Raw genomic sequence first — 20576 nt, 5'->3', positions numbered from 1 at the left:
TTTTGGTGTGCTGCAGGATTTTACTAATTACCTCACATGTGTCATGAGATGAAAAAGGTTGAAAATCGCTCTATACTCTGCTGACATCATGCCACTTCACATCATTATTGGTAAGGTGTGCTTCCCCAACCAGACTGCAGAATCTTAAAGAACAGGGCCCATATCTCATTTACCTTTCTGATTGCATTATCTTACACAGCATGTCCCCCAAAATGCTGACTGAACTAGTGGAATGAAATCTGACAAACATCCCACATCCTACATGCGAGCAAACTCAGATATAAATGAATTCAAGGTAAGCAACTCTTCCAAGATTAACTGGAAGTTAAACAAGAATTATGAATGAACAAAAATGAATACCTCATAAATTCCTGCTGCTCAATCCTGAATTCTATAGGATGAAACTATTCCTTCAATGGTGATTAATGCTCAGTTGGTGGGGTAATCTCGTCCTGACTTTTTAAAAACACATAGGCACATGGCAAATATTTTCTGCCTTAGTGTAACATACAGGGACACTCTCAAATTCTGGAATATGCGTCATTAAGGATAAAAAGTTGGGTCATTTTATACATCTTAAAACAAATGCATACAGGTCAGGGGATTCCTGTCCTTTTACACTGCATCGCATGATTTCATTATTCACTAGGCCTAAATGCAGTTCAGGCCGTGCACATGGCAAACACTGTCTGCCAACTGAGTAACAAACCGGAACTACTTGTTTTTCACAGAAAGAGGAAATTTCTTAAATGTATAAATGCTAATCCTAAGTGAACAGGGAATTTGGGATCGGATAAATGAGGCACTATTCAATTTTTTTGATCTACTCCATTTTTTCTTTTAGATTTTGTTTATTTGTTTTTAGAGAGAGGGAGATGGAGGAAAAAGAGAGGGAGGAAATCTCTATCAGTTGCCTCTCAAACGCCCCCACCCAGCGGCCTGGCCCACAACCCAGGCACGTGCCCAGATCAGGGGTCAAAGCGGCGGCCTTTTGTTTTGCGGGACAACGCCCGACCCACTGAGCTACACCAGTCAGGGCTGATCTATTCAATGTCTGAAATTCACTTCTACCACTACAAATAGATAAAAATTTTAAACTGTCAATTAAAAAAATTCATCATTCTCCATCTAGCTTTTCTCTTTAATTCTTACCCATAGCAGAAGAAAAAGAACTGTCCTAAAAAGGTCTTGGTTTCAAATTCAAAGGCAGCAAAATTTAGAATGATCATACTTGATTTCACATCACAAGGCTAAATGAATTCTTAACATTCATTAATTATTAACAATAGGGCCTAAGTGTTACTTTTGTACATAGTTGCAAATTTCCATATGTGGTAAATTTTCTTTTTTAAAATCAGTGGGCTGGGACTGCCTCTAAATTTACAATATAAACTCTGAGGGGGAGAGATCCTTGAGTATTTCAACCCTTGATGTCTCCCAAAGACCTAGAACGGTGCCTGGCAAAGAGCAGGCTTTCGTTTCATACTTGCTGAATACTGCCCAAGATGGTTCACATACTCTGTATGTCAATATATACAATGAGCTGCAGATTCTCAAAGAACAGAAAGTTGAAGTCTGCCTTCATCTGAAAACCATCACTGACTTAGACTCCACACACAGAGTTGCACAAGTCAACTCATTCTATCTCCAAAAAACAAACTGATAATGCATATAAGGATAAAATAAAACATTTTACACAGGAATCAGTAAGATTCTGAATTTTAAACCTTGCCAAGAAGCTGGCAAAAAACCAAAACTGTCACCAGCACAACCAAAATTTTCAACAAGCAAACTCTTCCACTTTTTTTTTTTTAATTAGACAATGCAACTCCAAAAGCAGCATAGGGGTTCAACAAAATTTTTTAAATTGTAAGAATTTCACTTCAACACCAGCGTGTTTACAGTATTATAAAACATGCCTGACCTTTCTTCTATCAAGTGACCTAACTATGCCCAAAGAATACTAAATGTAAAATTTCTGAATATACCTAAAATTGCTAAATCTGTTTCCCACTCCTAAAAGTATAATGTAAATATTTATGAAACTAGTACGGTATTTTTAGTTTTCCCTAGTAAAAGTCATCATGAGCACTTAACTGTGAATTAGGCTATGTTTCAGCCGTTATTAATGGGTTACCCGTTCAGCCCTTGTTTATCTGCTACTAACTCATAATGATCTTTAGCTGGTCACTCTCTGTTCTGGGCCTCATTTCTCTCTTCTGTAGAATGAGGGACCCAAGTTAAAGCAATGGTTCTTTTTTTTTTTTTTTTTTTTTAAGATTCTATCGATTTTCCTCTAGAGAGAGGGGAAAGGAGAGAGAGAGGGAGAGAAACATCTATTGGCTGCCTCTTGCAGACCCCCAACTGGGGACCTGGCCAGCAACCCAGGCATGTACCCTGACTGGGATCTAACCAGGGACCCTTCAGTTTGCAGGCCAGCGCACAACCCACTGAACCACACCTACTGGCAAAGCAATGGTTCTTTTAACCTTTTCTTTGCAACCATTTGAGAAGCTGGTGAAAACTATAGGTGACTTCTCCATAAAAATGCACATATATACTCATATAAAAATTTTATAAACAATTAGTAAAAGATTGGAAACATTAATGTCCACCAACAGATGGTTAAGTAAACTATACTACATCCATTTAATGAAATTCTTTGCAACTGTGAATAGAACGAAGAAACCTATGTACTGAGATAAAAAGATTTCCAGCATAGAAATGATGAAAAGATTGCCACCACTATTATGTGGAAAAAAACAAGTTACAAAACATTGTGCATAATATACAACCTTTTGTGTAAAAAAAATTAAAAAATAAAATATACTTGAATTTTCATGCATAAGCATAAAAACACAGTGGAAGAGTAAATAAGAATCTTTGGTGGGAGTGGGAAACGAAGAAAGAGGTAGGAGGGAACTTTTTATTGTGTACTTTTTTATATTGTTTGAATTATGTGAATACATTGCCTACTAAAATTTTAAGTTAAAAAATGTTGTAGCCCTGGCAGGGTGGCTCAGTTGGTTGGAGCATGTCCCTGTACACCAAAAGGTTGCAGGTTCGATCCGGTCAGGGGCACAGAGGAGGCAACCAATTGCAGTGTCTTTCTCACATCACTGTTTCTCTCTCTCTCTCTCTCTCTCCCCCTCCTCCCTCTCTAAAATCAATAAGCATATCCTTGGATGGGGGTGTAAAATATCTATATATAGGTATGTATAAATATATATGTAATATTTATATATAAATGTATATAAATTTGTATGTGTGTGTGTGTGTGTGTGTATAATAACTTAAAGAAGTCCAGCCATGGCTGGTGTGGCTCAGTTGGTTGGGTCTCAGCCTGCAAAGGGAAGGATCGCCCAGTTCCATTCCCAGTCAGGACACATGCCTGGGTTGCAGGTTCGGACCCCAGTCAGGGTACATGCAAAGGGCAGCGGACCAGTGTTTCACTCCCTCCCTTCTTACTCCCTCCCTTCCTCCCTTTTTAAAAATAAAAATAAAGACATCCGGACAACCTGCTCACAGAAGCTACAAGATAATTTCCAAACCCTGTGCACCAATATTTTTTTGTAATACACTGACTAAATAAGCAGGTCATAATATACACTCAATACTCCAACAAGAATATTTAAGAAAAATATTTTTCATTATGGTACTTATATCAATATTTAGCCCTCGCTACTGTAGCTCAGTGGATTGAGCACGGGCTGTGAACTAAAGGGTAGCTGGTTCGATTCCCAGTCAGGGCACATGCCTGGGTTGTGGCCCGGGTCCCCAGTGGGGGCCACGTGAGAGGCAATCACACATTGATGTTTCTCTCCCTCTCTTCCTCTCTCCCTCCCCCTCTCTCTAAAAAATTAATTAATTAAAACCTTTAAAAAATATTTAAAGTAACTGGACACTCAGTGGATACTCGGTGACTCAATAGATACTGATCTGGAGCCTCGTTTTATATAATTTTCCTTAATCACTGATACACTTTATGATAAATTTCTTCAAGGGAAACATTTTCACAAATCATCAAGCCATACTCCCTCTCATGATTCAAATGTCAGACCAGATATTTCGCAAGGGATTCCAGGCTTTGGAAATAAAAATACTGGGTTGGCCAAAAAGTCCGTGTGGCTTTTTCTGTAAAATAGATACATTTTTCATTTTCACCAATAATTTTATTGATGTGGATATTTTTAGTACATAGACTATCTCCTGCTATTACCTTCTAGTGGGTAGAGGCCGGGGGTGCTGCTAAACGTCTTCCAATGCATAGGACAGCCCCACAGCAAAGAATTATTTGGCCAAAATGTCAGTACTACCAAGGAACTTCACAAACCATTTCTGATTCGTTTGATCAGTCACAGCTCCTTCTCCATACACTGCACAAATCTTTTTTGCGTTTTCACCTTTCTTGAAACAATAAAGCATAATACTCTGAAAGTGTTGCATATCTTCTTCCATCTTCAATATTAAAATAGCTGCACAAAAATTCACCAATTTTGGTAAGTTGTTTTAAAGGCACACAGATATGACAGCTGTCACAATACAATCTAACAGCTGTTTTGAATGAAGTTAAAGACAACTAAGCATTACTATAGCCATCATGTGGAAAAACTAAACTAACTTTTTGGCCAACCCAATAGAAATTCCTATCCTATTTGACCATACAAGCAAGAGTACTAATAAAGAGACTAGAAAAATACTGTCTTATTTTTTGGACAGAATTTCAGAATTTGAAGCAAATTAAATAACTTGAGATCATCACACACCATCGACAAATTAGATGACATTTGGGGAGTCCTTCATCCCTGATTTGAGCAGAAATCAGACAGAACTGGATTTTCATCCTTAGCAAGTTACGTAACGTCTCTGGGCCTCAGTTTCATCTGTTAAATGGAAATAAAAGTCCCTATCTCAAGGACGTTGTGAAGCTTAAAGGAGGAAATGTAGAAAGGTAAGACGCAGAACTAAAAGGTATCCTAGTACAGCGGCAGGTGTCTGACTGCTTGAATCAAAACACGGTGCATTCTGGAACCTGTAGTTTCTAGCAACTGCACTTTCATACATGAGCAATGCCTCCTTTACCCTAATGAAAATAACACTAGGCAGAATTCTGAACACAAAAGGTGCAAATATCTGGCCTTTCTTGATTATGTCTCTTGAAAATCTCCGGAGCAACAAGTATTTGTTCTCAAAGCTGGAGATGTGTTGACTGGTGTGTCTCAGAGTCCTAAAATAAGCTAAAAGTTTTGTTTTGTGTTTTAAAGAGGGCACTTTCTATGTCAAGCTCAGCACCAAAGAGTGGCAGGCTGGGGGAGGTAAGAAGGCAAACAAAGTTGAAGGCAACAGTCCCAAAACTTGGAATTGCCTGGATGACAGCAGGAAGCCTACACTGCCACGGAGAGAAGAGTAGCCCCAAGCCAGACCCATCTCCGTTTCCGAAACTTTTAAACCCCATCCAGTTTTTCCCCCCTCAAGCTTATTATTATAAATATAAATAGTCATTTATTGTTTCCTCACTATGTGCCAGGCTGGGCTCAACATGCATTTTTTAAGATTTTGTGAAAACTGCACATGTGAGTTCATTCCTTCAACCCACTCGACACTCAAGTCTGCAAAGCTCCCGTCCCATCCTCACATCCAACCTGTTCCTAAACTCCAGACACTCCACGTCTCTGGCTGACCCATTCAGGCCCACAAGCAGTCTGCCTCAACCTCTTCACCCATCGCTAACCAAGCACTTCTCCGATCTTCCAGGGCCCCCGTGAAGCTCGGCCCCCTCTCCCACACAGCAATCCCAAACCTGGCCCTGACGTGTTAACAAGAATGCTATGGTTCCCTCCAAACTTCTGACTTACAAAAGGCGCAGGATGCCCTCAATGCCCCTCCAAATCCGTCGGGCCCGTACTTCATTCCAAAGTTCAAAATTCAGAAAAAGATAATACACTTGGACAGAACCCGGTTCCAACCCCATAAAACTCTCCACACTCGCTCCATCAGGGCCTGGGACCCTCCAGGCGTTCACCAGGCCGGGCCAGGCGCGCACGGCCTCGCTCGGGACCCCACGGGGAGGAGGGGAAGCTCCACCTGGCTCCGCCGGCGCGGCGCGCGGCTCCTGCTCCAGCCTGGGCCCCTCGGCGGCCGCGCCCCCGTCCCGGCGCGGGCGGCAGCGCTCCGGCTGGCCGCGGCGGGCGCGCTCGCCCAGCACCTCGGCGGCGGCCTGGCCGTCGTCGCGGGCCCGACGGCGGGCCCAACTCGGGCCGCGGGCGCGGCAGCGCCGGCAGCCTGGGCCCGCCGCGTCGGCGGCGCGCTGGGCGCAACCTCGGCACAGCGAGTGGCCGCAAGGCAGGGCCGCCGCTTCTCCCGGGGTCTCCAGGCACCCGGCGCAGCCCGACTCCTCCGGCCGCGGCGGTGGCTGCAGCAACGGCTGCGGCAGCACCAGCAGCGCGTGCCCGGGGGCCGGGCCCTGGGACCCGGTCTTGGCGGCCGCCATCTCGTCGCAGCGGCCCCGCCGGCTCCGCCGACTCAGAGCCGCCGCTGCCGCCGCGGAAGAGGCCCGAGTACTCGGCCCTGCGGCCGCCATCTTGTTTCCCGTTTGAGGGGAGAGTCCGTTGCGAGGGGGGAGAGGAGTAGAGGTGGGGCGGCGAGCGGCTGGCAGCGCCCGCTGCATATTCATGAGGGGGCGGGCCCAAGGAGGTTTTCCCCGGACGTGGTAGCAGGGGAAACAAACTTCATTAATATTTGTTAGTGACACTTTATCTATCCGGTCTTCGCACTCCTTCGTCAGTCTGCAGTGTCCTTTTATTCACCCACACGACCGAGGGGTTTATTGGAAATTCTGAGCGGTATTAAACTTTAGGAAGTAATTGCACTTATTTTTTCCGCAAGAACCGGATAACTGAAGCTTAAGTGGTGGGGAGTATGTAAATTATGCAGAACCCAGTCTCCGCGCATCCTTTCACGTGAGGGTGGCTTTGGTGATCGAGAGTACGCCAGAAACCGCCAAAACAACAGCTGCTTGTCAGGCCTCCTCTCCACGTCCTACTCCATGGCCCTCCCTGCAACTCCCGTCTTTGGGCTGGAAAACTATACTTTCCTGGGTTTCCCCCGCGTTCCCTGAGCTCTTTGTCAGAGCCCTCCCGCTTGTTGCGGACTTGCCTGGGGGTGTTCCCCCGGGGTCAGGCCTCGGGCCTCTTCCCGCTTCGTTCTCCCCAGTGCCTGCTCACACCTCTCCCGCCTGAACCCCCGAATTGTCTGCGGGCTGCACGTCCCGAGGCCAGCCCTGCGCGCTCCACCGCGGATGGAGACGCCGTCTGGGATGTCCGCCTGTCTGATGTACAGAACTGAAGTCACTGTTTTGCACCTCCCTTTCAAAACAGCGCTATGGTCCTCATTCTGTTAAAGTACTACCCTCCCATTCTCTCAAGCTCAAATCTAGTCATCTCTACCTCTCCATCATGTCCCACGTCTGTCAGTGTCTTAGTTCCCCCCACCAAAATGACTGCTTTTCCCACCTGTCCCCTGCTCTTTACCCCTCTTCCACTGCTCAGTTCAGGTGTCATCTCTCGCCTAAAGCACTGCAGGAGCTTCCATAGATTGTCTCCCTGCCCACAGCCTCTCTCTCTCCCAATCATCTTCCGCAGCTCTTAGATTTGCTTTCTGAAGGACAGTTCTGGCCCTGTCACCCCTGCTTGGGCAGTCACTGGGTGAGGTCTCAGAATCTGGTGCCAGCCCTCTTTCTGGATGCAGAGAACATGAGAGAAAGAATGGCTCCCCCCGACATAGTTCTGCTATAGCAATTCTTCCCGCCCCCCGACCCTTTTTTTTTTTTTTTTTTTTGCACTAATGTAGATTTGGAGCAGGAAGGCATTAAAAAAACACTTCCTTTTGGGAACCTTTATAAGAAAACACAAGTTTTGTAAGAGTAGAGTAAAAAAAGCAACATAATGCAATGAAAGGCATCAGAGGCCCTGGGTTTCCATGAGATTGTCCGGAAACAGTGCCTGAGGTGGTGGTAAACCAATCCAAGACAGAAAGCAGAAAAAAGAAAGAAGTGGATTCCCAAGATGAGAACCAGATGGCTAAAGAACAGTCAAGAATTGAAAAGGGGTCAATGAGTAATTGAAACAAGGGCTTGTGTTGATGGAGGCCCAGACGGTCACAATCCTGCCAAACACAGAAGTGTGGCCTCAGCTTGACTGTCCTTTGTCCAGGGGTCCTCCTCATTTCCCTCCCCATTTGCAGTTCTTGAGGACACTTTGCCCAGATTCTGACAAGGGAGGCCCGTGGTCCAGAGAGCAAGCCAACGACCATTAGAAACAGGGCCCTTGGGGTGGGCTGTTCACTCCTGACAGTTTGGGCCTCTTAATCTGAAGCCTATTTACTGTTGGAGGAGCCGAAACACAGAAGTGTAGCATGCTTTCTTGGATACAAATAAAGACAGGAAATGTTCTTTTGCGAAGGGAAAAAGCAAAAGGTTCAAATAGCACTGTACCAAAAGCCAGGAGATCTGGGACTGGTCCTGGCCCCTTTTCTGCTTTCATGAACTCACTGTGTGTGCTTTCAAACAGGTAGCTTTTCTCTGGGCCTTAGTCTCCTCAACTTTAAAGCAAGGGTATTGGAATTCAGCAGTTGCCCACCTGGGATGCACCTCACAAAGACACACCCCCACCCCCCACCCACTGCCACACACTATATTCACACATGTGCCAAAGTCCCAGCTCAGATCTACTGAACCCGAAAACTGAGGGTGGGATGTCAGCATGTGTTATTTTTTTAATGCCTTAGGAATGCTGATGACACTCCTAGATAAGACTACTGCAACAGAGAAACTCAAAGGTCTCTTCTAGTTCTAACATTCTAGAAGTCTGACTCCCAACTTCCAGTCCCTTCTCTCCTTTGCTGGTGCCAAAGTAATCTTCCTAAAGCAGTAGCAGTGACAGAAGGCAAAGCAAATCTAAGAAATCTGGAGAGTTACTCACTGTGTGAGAAAATGAGGGAAACGAGGATGATTCTGAAGTGTTAAGCCTAGGAGCCTGAGATTCTGATCATAATAGACAACTGACAAAAACAGAGAAACTGGGAAGGAAAAGCAGTCTAAGAGGGGGACATTTTGTTTCATTTACCATCAGCACCCAAACCTTCTTCCTATTTGGGAGAATGCCCATTCCATGCAGTATTGCTGTGACTAGGGTAGCTGCAGCAGGGAGAGATTCTCCTCCCTGGCCCCTGAAAGCCAGAACATGATACATGGCCTAGGCTTAGCCACCTGGCCAGTCTTCTCTGAACTCTGAATCTTAGAGAATGACACGAAGACATATCGACACATTCAGAAGTATTCAGAGCAACAGAGACAGTAGGTGTCCAAATGCAGTGGGTCCCTCGGAGGTTAGGGATTGGAGGTTGGTGTCCCTACCATGAATGGTGGCCACCTCAGATTGTTCCTGAGGTATAAGCTTAGTTGTGGTGCCTGCTGCCTGGCATATCCAACTCTCCAGCCTTCCTGTCAACAATTTGTATTCTTCCAGTAAATTTCCCTCTTTCTTAAGTTACTCACGAATTCTGTTGTTTGCATCAAAGGACTCTGACTGAGACATTGGTTTGTTGTTTTTGAAGTGTCACCTGATAATAGTTGCTTTGTAAGTTATAAAACAATCTGAGAAGCTGAGCCTGACAGCCTAGAATAGAACAAGCCTGAGTGTCGGTGTTCTTTTCTTTCCAAGCCCTCACCTGTATCACAGACCACCAAGGGAAGAGGGGCTCCCAGCCAGACTCACTTTAATGCCATCATCCAGGATGCCAACTGGAACAGATAGCAGTGCGGCCATGCCTGCCAGCACCTCCTCTCCAGCTGCTTTTGCTCTGCCCCTCCTGCCGTACTTTCTAAGAATTTCACTGCTGCCAAAATTCCCTGCCATCCTTCTCGTAATGTGTCTACCTGGGTGGCTCTCCATGGTCCACACCACCACAATCCATCCCTTCAGCTCTCCTCACCTTCATTACTGCAAACCTCCCTCACTTCTCTTCCCTCTTCCCTCCAGCTGCAAGTGCCAGGTTCTCCCTGCTGGACTGAAGAACTCCCAAGATGAAGACAGGCTCTTCTCCCTGCAGACCCAAGAACCCCTTCTTGCCAACCCAGGCCCTGAGTCCATCCTGAGACCTCACAGATCTAGGCGGGAGGAGGCTCCGTCTCTCAGGCCGCACTCTTCTTCACCCTCCTCGTGTCTTCTGGTGGGAACTTCGTGTCCTCTTTCTCCCTCAAGCCAGATTTCCCCTTGAGATTTGGCCTCTTCCCTTTGCTCTAAAAATTTTTGCTATAGCCCTGGCCAGGTAGCCCAGTTGGTTAGAACATCGTCCTGATAGGCCAAGGTTGAGGGTTCAATCTCCAGTCAGGGCACATAGAACAAACAACCAATGAATGCATAAATAAGAGGAACAACAAATAGATGATTCATTCTCTGTCTTTCTCTCTAAAATAAATGAATTCTTGCTACATTGTTACTCATCTTCAGTTCCTTCCCTTTTGTTTCTGAGGAGGAAGTAGTTCTTTTTGCAAAGTTAACCCTTCTACCTGCCATCTTTCCAATCTCCTCCAGATTCTTTCCAAACACTCTAAAAATACAGATAAGACTTGGTCCCTGGACTCCTTAAGAGCAGAATCTAACAGAGAGGCGAAAGTATTACTAAATAATTATCACGGCAAAAGAGAATTGTAACAGAATTGGAAGCTCTATCACTGAGACATATTCAAGGTGCTACGGAAGCAGAGAGCAGAGTTGGGGGCAGGGTTGGGAAGGTGTCAAGGCAGGGGACGCTTGAGCTGTGCTTTGAGAGATTAGCAGGTAGTCAAGGGAAGGCATTCCGGGCAGGGGGAAAAACATGAGCAGAGGCACAAAGGCATAAAAGTTCAGGATCTGTATGGGAATGATAAAGAATTTGATGTGGCTACTTTGTTGGGCTGGACAGGAAGCTAAAAAAATTGGAGAGGAAAAGGAAGTAGAATATGTTGAGCAACTACCACGTGCTAGGTGCCTGCTAAGCAATAAGATATCTATCTCAATTAAACCAAAAGTAACCCTGTAAGGTTGGTGTATTGTTATTTCTACTTCACAGGGAAATAAACTCAGGATATTGGGGGGCCGTTGAAAGATTTCATCATATTTGGACCAAGGGAGTGTTACATAGGAATTTGAATTTTTTAAGAATAACTCTCAATCCTATAATTATCAGTGAGGAATAAAAATAATGCAAGCAGACTTCATTCCACACCATGGAGTTGAGATATCACTAGAGAAAATACAGTGCAGTTAACATTCCTTTGTTCAACAACTATTTATTGAACACCTACTATGTGGCAGGATAATATAGGTGCTGAGAATTCAGCAGTGAACAAGGCAAGCAAGTTAAGGATGCTGAGCCAATTTTGGTGGGCCCGGCTTTAGGTACAGTATTTGGCATATCCCAGATGCTGTGGAATGAATGAATGTTATCCCCTTAGTTATGTCTTTAAGGTTTAGTAAGGTTCGAAGTACAGTGCATTGTAAAAAAGAAAAAAATCTGTTTAAAAAACACATTGGTGGAGAAAAATAGTTCTTTAATTTCTTTAAATTTCCCCTCTGGATGCCTCTATACCCACCTAGCATCTGTCTCTCTGCATCTACCCCCCATCCCCTTGGTCTTTCTTCCTCTCTTCCCTGCCCTCAGAGTCCCTGTCCTTCTTCCTCAAGGCTCTGACCTAGGATTCCAACCAATCAATTTCTTCTTTTAGATTCAGTTGTTCCTTTTTTTTTTTTTTTTTTTAAGGAATAGAGGCAACTTTAAGAAGTCCTATAAGTTCTCAAAGATCTTACTCATAAAAGAAAAAAAAATCCTTTAGGTTCAACATATAGAGAATAAGGAAATAAATGGGCAAATGGCCCTCCCTAAACTCATTTTGAGGCAGGAGAGAGTCATGGGGGCGGAAACTCTGGAGGTGCCCTAGGGCTAAGATAGAGAACGTCATACAAGACGCAAACCCAGTTCTAAGACCTGTTCTCAGGAATGAGAAAACTCCAGGGGCGCCCCAGGGCTAAGATAAAGGACATCTTACAGGACAGAGACCGTGTTCTAAGACAGGTTGTCCCCACTTTCTGGAAACCTGCTGAATCATGGTGAATCTTGACTGCACCTGTGCAGAAAATGCTTCATGACCCCTGCTCTATCGTGGTAGCGTTATAATAAATTAGCATTGTGGGACTCCCCTCTCCTGGTGACCAATCAAGGCAAATCATGGGAGACCACATGCACAGTAGCCTTACAGTAATATAACTAGTTGTACATGCACAATAAAAGCCCACCAAAACTAGCCAGGAAATAACCCCCCTATAAGCATAGAATCCCTCCAGCCACTGAGGGTCAATCTCCGCTCGCAGTTGGCCCGCTCCTGTGTTCTGTGGAGTGTACTATCACTTAATAAATCTGCTCTCTCTCTTTCTGCTATAAACTCTCTGTATGTTCGGTTCAATTAATTGTTTGCGATCACTAAGAACCTGGTTACCTGTGCCCACCTGAGACAATTTCAGAGTGAAACAGCCAAAAAACAAATCTTTCTCTGCTAGTATCGACCACCTGTTACAATGTAAAGAACATGCCTTACTCTAGTAGAGTCTGTATCTTTTTCCCATCTCACCAAAGAAATCCTATTACCTTTACTTTGTCTAAACTAAGAGCCCCAGAAGGAAGGGCTCACGGCCCTTCTCCCGGAAAGAGGCAGAGAAACCCCCCATTTTGTCATAAATAAATAGAGAGTTATACTGACCAGAATGGAGAATCTGCCTCAGGAGAGAACACTGTGATGGGGTCACAGAAGAAAAGTCAGGCAGGTCTGCCCAAAGATTGACTTCCTCTAGTTTGGAAATAAATAGATAGGTGTGTTCTGCTGAAGGCTGAGAACGGAGATCTCGGTCTCCCAAGTTCCTTCGTCCTGAAGAAGGATAGGATTGTATACCAACTGACCAGTGAGAAACCTGATTGGTTCTCTTCTAGAACGGTCATTGTCCCACAGTTCTTTGTTTTCCAGGTCCTGAACTGGGCTATCTTACATTCCTGACAAAAGCCTACAGCTGGCACCCAGGACTGTGATGTCGCCGAGTGACCACCAGGGGGCAAACTGAGACTACTGAGCTCTCCCCACGGTGTGTTCCACAGTTTCTTTGGTGCCAAACTCAGCACATCAGAGCTGGAACTGGCTTTAAAATCTTCCAAGGCTTCTGATCAAACCCCTTAATTTACAAAGAAGAAAACCGAAGTCTGAAGGAGGGAAAGAATTTGTCAAAACCACGCAGTGGGGTCCAGAAACCAAGTCTTCTGGCTTCTCCAGTCCTATACATGTCCCACCACACTTAACTTCTCCTGTCTCATATTTCATTCTAGAATACACTGGTTTTTAGTGGTGCCTTTTCTATGTAAAGGACTTGTCTCTACAATTAACTTATAAGTCCTCAGGACCGGGGTCCATATTTGACTAGTATCGTACATCTCCTCGAGCTCCCAGCACATGGCTCTGCAGGTAGCCTATGCCCAACACCAGATGGAAGATTTCAATGAATATTGTGAAACTGCTGTGTGGTGGGCCCAGAAATGGTTCCTGAAAATACAGAGAAGAAAGTCTACTGTCCCTGCCCCCAAGCAGTTTACCATCTAGGGGAGAAGACATGTCAACAAACTACTATAATTCCGGAGATGAGTTTTTAACAGTGGGTAGGCAAAGCAGTATGGAAGCATAGAAGAGGAAGTGACTGACAACCTGGATACAAAAGTGTTGGATACAAAACTGGGTCCAAAAGAGAGAACTCAGCAAAGAAGGAATGGAAATTCCAAATAGAAGGAATAGCAAAATAAGCCAAAACATGGAGACTTGAGAACATGGTGTGTCAGGTGAAAATGATTGTTTTGAGTAGCTGGAGCATAGCATATACAAGAAGTTGGACTGGAAAGGGAGTAGAAATAAGGAAGTTTGAGGTCAGCAATAAAGCTGATGTCATTCATTCATTCATTCATTCAACAGACAGTAAGTACCCCCATGTGCCATGCGGCACTGTTGATAATCATGGTTGTGAGATGAATACTAATGAGGGTAGTAATAATAACGATGAAAATACTACTGGGTTGGATTCCAAGGATTTGGAGTCCTGAGTTTCAGGATCATTCCTTACATGAATCAGATAGTCCAGATAAATATTCTATCCTCCATTTATTTAAAACTATTCAGTAAGCCTCTACTGTGTGCTACGCACTATTCTAGGAACTAGCAATATAGCAGGGATAGAGAATTAAGGTCCAAGCTCTCACAGAGGTTTCATACTCCTGGTGGAGGCACATAATGTAAAAGTGAAGAAATACATTTCAGATAATGACAGGTGACACAAAGGAAATAACACAAGGCCATATCATAGAAAATGACTGGATGGGGACAGGATGAGATAGGTTGAACCAAGGAAGCAGCATTTGAGCTGAGTGAAGTGTCAGCTGGGAAAAGGCTGAGGGAAGAACATTGCAAGTAGGAGAAACCTCAAGAGCAGAGATCCTGTGGGGGATCCAGACAGCTTGGTGTATGTACCCAGGGACAGAAAGAAGGCTAGTGTGTTAGTGTGTTAATGGCCAACATTAGAAGGTAGGCAGAGGCCAGGTCAAGGGGGATTTACAAAATGTGGTACAGGGTTTGGATTGTATTCCAAGTGCAATTGGAGAAGTTTCAAGCAAGGAAGTACCATGACCTGATTATATTTTTAAAGCTAATTCTAGTGTCTCTGCATTCCCACATTTGGGTGGATATAGTGCCTGTCACCATAGGCTGTGGGACCCTAGTTATTGGGCACTGTTCTCTGGCATCTGGCTACATCTTCACAGACCTATGGAAAAAAATCTCTAATTGCTTTTTGGAAGTGCCCCTGAGCATGGAGGAGGCAGGAGCAGAAGGTCCATTCTTTCTGGTGCTTGGTTAGTGACACACCTGCAATACAGGACCTCTGGTTGGTGGCAGAGCTTAGGACCTAGATGAAGGGTGATCCCCCTCCATGTCTTCCACTGAAGACACTTTGTCCCCAATCAGCTTCCCTCATAAGGCCTCTGGGAAGTTAAGGGCTATGTGTTCCCCCATCCTGGTTTCCTGATACCTCCTCTATCAGAATTCTTGTGTGCAACTTGTCCTGGGAAGAGAGGAAAAAAAGACTTGGGAATATTCACATAGCCACATAAGAAACCACACAGATCAATACACGGATAGGTATTGCGTGCCCACATGTCACCGGACATCATTTGGCAGTGCTGAGGGTTCCTGCATCCATCGTGCAGAGATTTATCTCGGGCAGCCATATGGACCATATCTGGAGATCCAAAGGGTGATGTACTGAAATAACTGTAGGTTTTAAATAAATACCTGTTACGTAGCTCTGACCTGGCTGAAGGGTGGGGGTAGAATGGGGATTGTTCACTTTACAAACAAATTAACTGTGACAGCTCCTTGAAATAAGACTTTCTTCCTAATGTGTCAAAATTGGACCCAGCTTTAAAGAGTCAATTTGTTCACCCCTTCGGGACATCATCAAGTAAAGGCAGTATATGGCAACTATAGTTAATAATACGGTATTACATATTTGAAAGTTGCTAAGAGAAAGTTATCACAAGAAAAAAAATTTTGTAACTGAGTGGTGACGAACGTTAAGTAGAATTATCGTGGTGGTCATTTCACAACACACACGAATACTGTGTCATACACCTGAGCTAATATATTGTGTGTTGCTAATACCTCGATGAAAAAAAAAAAGAAAAATTAACCAGAACTGGCTTGGAAGGGCTCAAGACAGCTGAATGTTAAATTTTCAGGAATTTTGCAAGCTGGTGGTGAAACACAATCACTACTAAGCATTAACTTATATATACTTAAATAAGTTAAAAAAGTCAAACTCATCGCCTCCTAATTATTCTACTATCAATGTTCTTGATATTATATACATCCATCGTATCTGTATGATGGGAATACTGCGTAACGGCGGATTACTGCGCATCTCTTCTCAGCTTCACATGCAATGATGTCACCTTGGTAGCTTGAAATTGCCCATGGTGGGAGTACATACACCATGGAAACTGTCAACTGCTATTGAAACAAGGGCTTTTTTTCCCCCTTGGAGAGCTGGTTGTTAAACATTTACCAGCACACCACTGATAGACAGTCTCTATTACGTAGTCTCAGACTAACTCTCTCATGGTGAGTTTGCATTTAGAATCTTTCAGGATTAAGTGGGCTGGATTAAGAAGTCTGTCCTTGACACTGATCTCCAAGGTTCTTATTGTTATGTAATTTTACATAATCAAGCAGGCTGCAGCCCAGGGGGAGGCTTTTTACCCACCAATAAGTAACATGTCATAAGGGGATTATCTGAAGGAACAAGAATATTTTTCAACAAGCCTTTATTTAGTAGCTACTATGTGCAAAGGTGTGTACCAAAGACTAGGGAAGATATTCAATCAATAGTAGTCTGTGTTCTCAAGGAACTCACTGTAGAGGAGGTGAGACACAACCTTTGATAATACAGTGAGGTAAGTGCTGTCACGGAGGTGCAGAGGCATGGAGGAGAGAGAAGATAACTCGGAGGCCACGAAAACGACTGCAGCAAGAACCTGGACCCTTCGCACCAGTGTCTGTTCGGTCCCTGGCACCTAGTACAGTGCTTGGCGCAGCGCTGGCACTCAATACCTGTTCGATGAGTGAAGAGGTAGCAATTACCTTGACCGTGGAAAAATAAGCTTGCTAGACAGATAAGAATGGGTAGAAAGGGCATTAGAAGAAACAGTCTGTGCAGAGGTGTGGGGATGAAGAGCTGAGCACATTTGAATAAAATGTTTAATGTGGCATGAAGGGTCCCGGGACTGAAACTGGTAGGGATGAGAGTATGGAAGAGGGTTCTCTGCCTCTCATCTCTGTAGAACACTCAAAAGACAGAAATTGGCTTGCTCTGTGCAACCCTGGGGGCAGAGCTAAGAGCAAATGCAGGGAGTCCAAGAGAATCATATTTCAGTTAAAGAACTTTCTAACAGAGCTGTCCAACAGTGCAATGGGCTGCCCTGGAAGGCAGTGAGCGAGTCCCCTAAGAGAGAAGCAAGCAGGTCCCAGACAAAAGGGGTGCAACAAATTGCTGTGCATAGATACGATTTCTTTCCTGACTAGATATTGGGTGAACTTATCAGATCTCATTGCTTAAAGGGTATTAAATAATATATAGGCAACCATCCTCAACAGCAATTCTACAGAAGACACAGAAACTTTCCTCAAGTGCTTGTTTCTTACGTCAATCATGGATTAAAACTGAAGACAAGCCCTGACCAGTAAGGCTCAGTCGGTGGGATCATCGACCCGTAACCGAAAGGTGCAGGTTCGATTCTTGGTCAGGGCACATACCAGCTGTGGGTTTGACCCCAGTCCAGGCAGGTCTAGGTGCATAGGATCCCCCATCCTGGCATGTACAAGAACCAACCAATTGATGCTTCTCTGTTGCATCAATGTTTCTCTCTCTCCTCTCCTCTCTAAAAGCAATGGAAAAAATGTCTTTGGCTGAAGGGGAAAGAAACCTGAAGGCAATAGGGGTGCTGAGGCTCTCCCATGAAATAATAATATTTTTCAAATCACTGAGGTCCACACTTATTCATGAAGCAATTATTTATCCAGTCTCATTGTGTGTCAGGGACTTTGCCAAGTGCTAGAGATGTAGATAGAAGTGGAAAAACACCCCTGCCCTCACACTGCAGGGTAGAAATGCAAATAAATATGTACACTCCAATGGCTACAATACAAAGTGCAATACAATCAAAAATTCACTTTGCTAAGGGGGCTCAGGGAAGGCCTCAAAGAGGAAGTGACTCAGAACTGACCTTTTTAATTATTAAATTTATCGGGATAACACTGGTTAATAGCATTATATAAATTTCAGGTGTACAACTTTATAATACGACATCAGTATACTCCAGTGTGTGCTCCCTAGCCCCAAGTGTAGTCTCTATCCATCACAACATATTTGACCCCCTTTACTAGAGCAGGAGAGGAGGGTGGGGGAGAATTAAAAGAGTTGACTTTTGAAGAGTAGAAAGGAATTCACTTAATGAAGGCGGAGAAGGTCCAGGCAGAAGGAAGCCATATGCAAAGATACGGAGGCATGAAAGTGCAATGCCAGTGGGGAGGTGAGGGGTCGGTAAGGGATGGCATGGGTGGTAATGGTACAGAGAAGCCAAAATGTGCATGGTTTTGAATCCGATGCTAATGATTTCTTATTTTACTCTGTAACTGATAGGAAGCCAATGATGTTTTTTTTCCTGTTATTTATTTACATAAAATTTTTATTTTGGAAGAATCTTAGATTGACAGAAAAGTTGCAAAGATAGTCCAGAGTTCTTATCCAAGAACCATACAGGGTGGGGCAAAAGCAGGTTTACAGTTGCAAGCAAAACACAGCTTATTCTTGTGTTATCGTTTATTAATTATTGTACTACTTTCCACTTGAACAAGTATAACCCTACCTGTGCCCCACTCCGTGCGTCTTTCACCCTGTTTCCCCACCATGAACGTCTTGCAGAGCCACGGCACACGTGGCAGGATGAAGAAACCTACACTGGTCCATTACTATCAACTGAAATGTAGGCTTTACTCACCAGTTTGCCCACTGACGTGCTTTCACTGTCCCAGAATCCAATGCAAGATACCACATTGCATTTGATGTTATTTACTTTTTATTTCCACTAATGGGTTTTAAGTGGGAATGTGATGTGATCAACATAATTCTTGCAGCAGGTGTGAGGAAAACAGATTGGAGAGGCCCAGACTAGGGGCAGAAGACTTGTTAAAAAGCTGTTGGCAAAGTCCAGGAAGGGATGATGATGGCCTGAACTCTAGGACAATAAGTAAGGATGGAGAGGACGATTAAGACCTCTTTGGTCTCATGGTAGAGACATTTCCTGAAGTAGAATGAGCAGGATGTGGGGGGTGGGGGCGTGGGGAGGAGGAACCAATCTTAATCCACCTCTTACACCTAAGAAGTGAATACATGTATGTGCACAGCAGATTTTAAACAAAGACGGGGAAAGGAAGAGATCTCTGTCCCATATCCTTGGGATGAGATTATTTCTGCGGTTAAGCACTCAATTTAACTCTTGAGCTCCCTGAAAGCCAAGGCAAAAAGGGAAGCTTGATGACAAACAGAGCTCTCATTAAACTTTAAAATACGGTATACTTAGTGGAGAAGAAGAGACTGGCCAGATTGGAATGGGAGACGTTAACCCTGAAGGGCACTGGAAGCAGGTCATGCTTGTCCCGGGTTCTGAGATCCCCGGGGAAGCTCTGTTTCTGGAACCACTGGTGGCTCCCGGTGCTCTCTGTTCTGGAGGACAGACTGGCAGCACAGTGGGGTGGGGAGCACAGCCTCAGACCAAGAAGACATTTTTATAGACAACCAGTCAGAAGCGTTTCAACCTGGAAACGTGATTCTCTACCAGAGTGGGATGTGGCTCAACATCCCACATCATTTCTTGCCCATCTCTGTGTTCCGTCCTCCATCTCTCCCTGGAGTTTCCAGCAGCTTTGCAGGAGGAGCTGGGCAGGAAGTTGAGGTCCAAAGCAGAAGCAGGAATGGACGTACCAAAATGTCCCAGCAATTTCGGGAGAGAACCAGGATGGGACCCTGCCCGTTTGATTTCAGAATCTGGGTGTTCCTTGTCTGGACAGGGTTGGTGGTTCTCTTCTTAGGATCCTATTACCTCAAGCTCTCATTGAACACAAGGTAAAAGCACCATCCACAGGCCGGGGATAGGGAGCTTCAGCATCCTGACTTCCGCAAGCTGGCATTCTGGTGGGCAAGACAACAGTTTGACAACCAGCTCTTCCTGAAGAGGACTGAACATGGCCAACACTCTCAGAGAGGTGCAGGCCTCCGGACCTGCAGAGGCAAAGGAGAGGTTGTGTCCTGCTCCGGGAACGGAATGGGGACACAGAGGAGGACTTCCAAAGAAAGCGTCCAGCTGTGCTGGATGTCACCCTGGTCACGGCTTGTGTGGGTACGGAGGGGAAGTGGGAAGGGCATTCCAGCAGCCTGGAATCATGACCTGTACTTTTTCAGACCTGAGGGCTTTGACTATCATTAGCTCAGCTCACTTAGTTGGTGAAAGTGTAGGGTAGGTGGCAATAGTAACTAGAAGCCAAACAATTGTGGGAAGATATTAAAATATTACAGACACTAAAGACATTAAGATTCCCGTTTCAGCGACGGGGAAACAGGCTCTGAGGCGGAGCGGCCGGCACCGCAAACAGAATTAAGAACAGCAAGTGTACTGATTTCCACCGAGAGCCCGAGTTCTGTGCACGCGCCGCCGAGCTCCCCAAATTGAGCGCCTCTAGTTCGGCGGCCGGCTTCCCCTCTCCGATCCCGACATCTCATCCTTCCTCACCCGAAAGTTCCACCACAAGCCTAAAAGGGTTCCGTCCTCCTGCACTCTGCGCGTCGCGGGGACTCAGGGGTTAAAACCCGTGGCCCTGGTGGCCCCTTCCCCCTCCCCAGCCC

At 44.9% G+C, this 20576-nt stretch overlaps 1 protein-coding gene across 2 annotated transcripts in view; it reads right to left on the bottom strand.

Moving 5' to 3' along the window:
- RNF169 (ring finger protein 169) overlaps nucleotides 1–6592 on the bottom strand; it is a 77411-nt gene extending 70819 nt beyond the window's left edge. For both annotated transcript variants that reach the window (XM_053924070.2, XM_053924071.2), the window contains exon 1: nucleotides 6085–6592. In XM_053924070.2, the coding sequence (XP_053780045.1) occupies nucleotides 6085–6580 (496 nt within the window). In that variant the 5' untranslated portion in view covers nucleotides 6581–6592. The remainder of the gene's footprint in view (nucleotides 1–6084) is intronic.
- Between the last annotated feature and the right edge of the window lie 13984 nt (nucleotides 6593–20576).

This window comes from Desmodus rotundus, chromosome 5 (assembly GCF_022682495.2).
Source record: "Desmodus rotundus isolate HL8 chromosome 5, HLdesRot8A.1, whole genome shotgun sequence".
NCBI lineage: Eukaryota > Metazoa > Chordata > Mammalia > Chiroptera > Phyllostomidae > Desmodus > Desmodus rotundus.
Note: the sequence above shows the minus strand (reverse complement) of the source record. Positions and strands in the feature narration are given on the sequence as shown.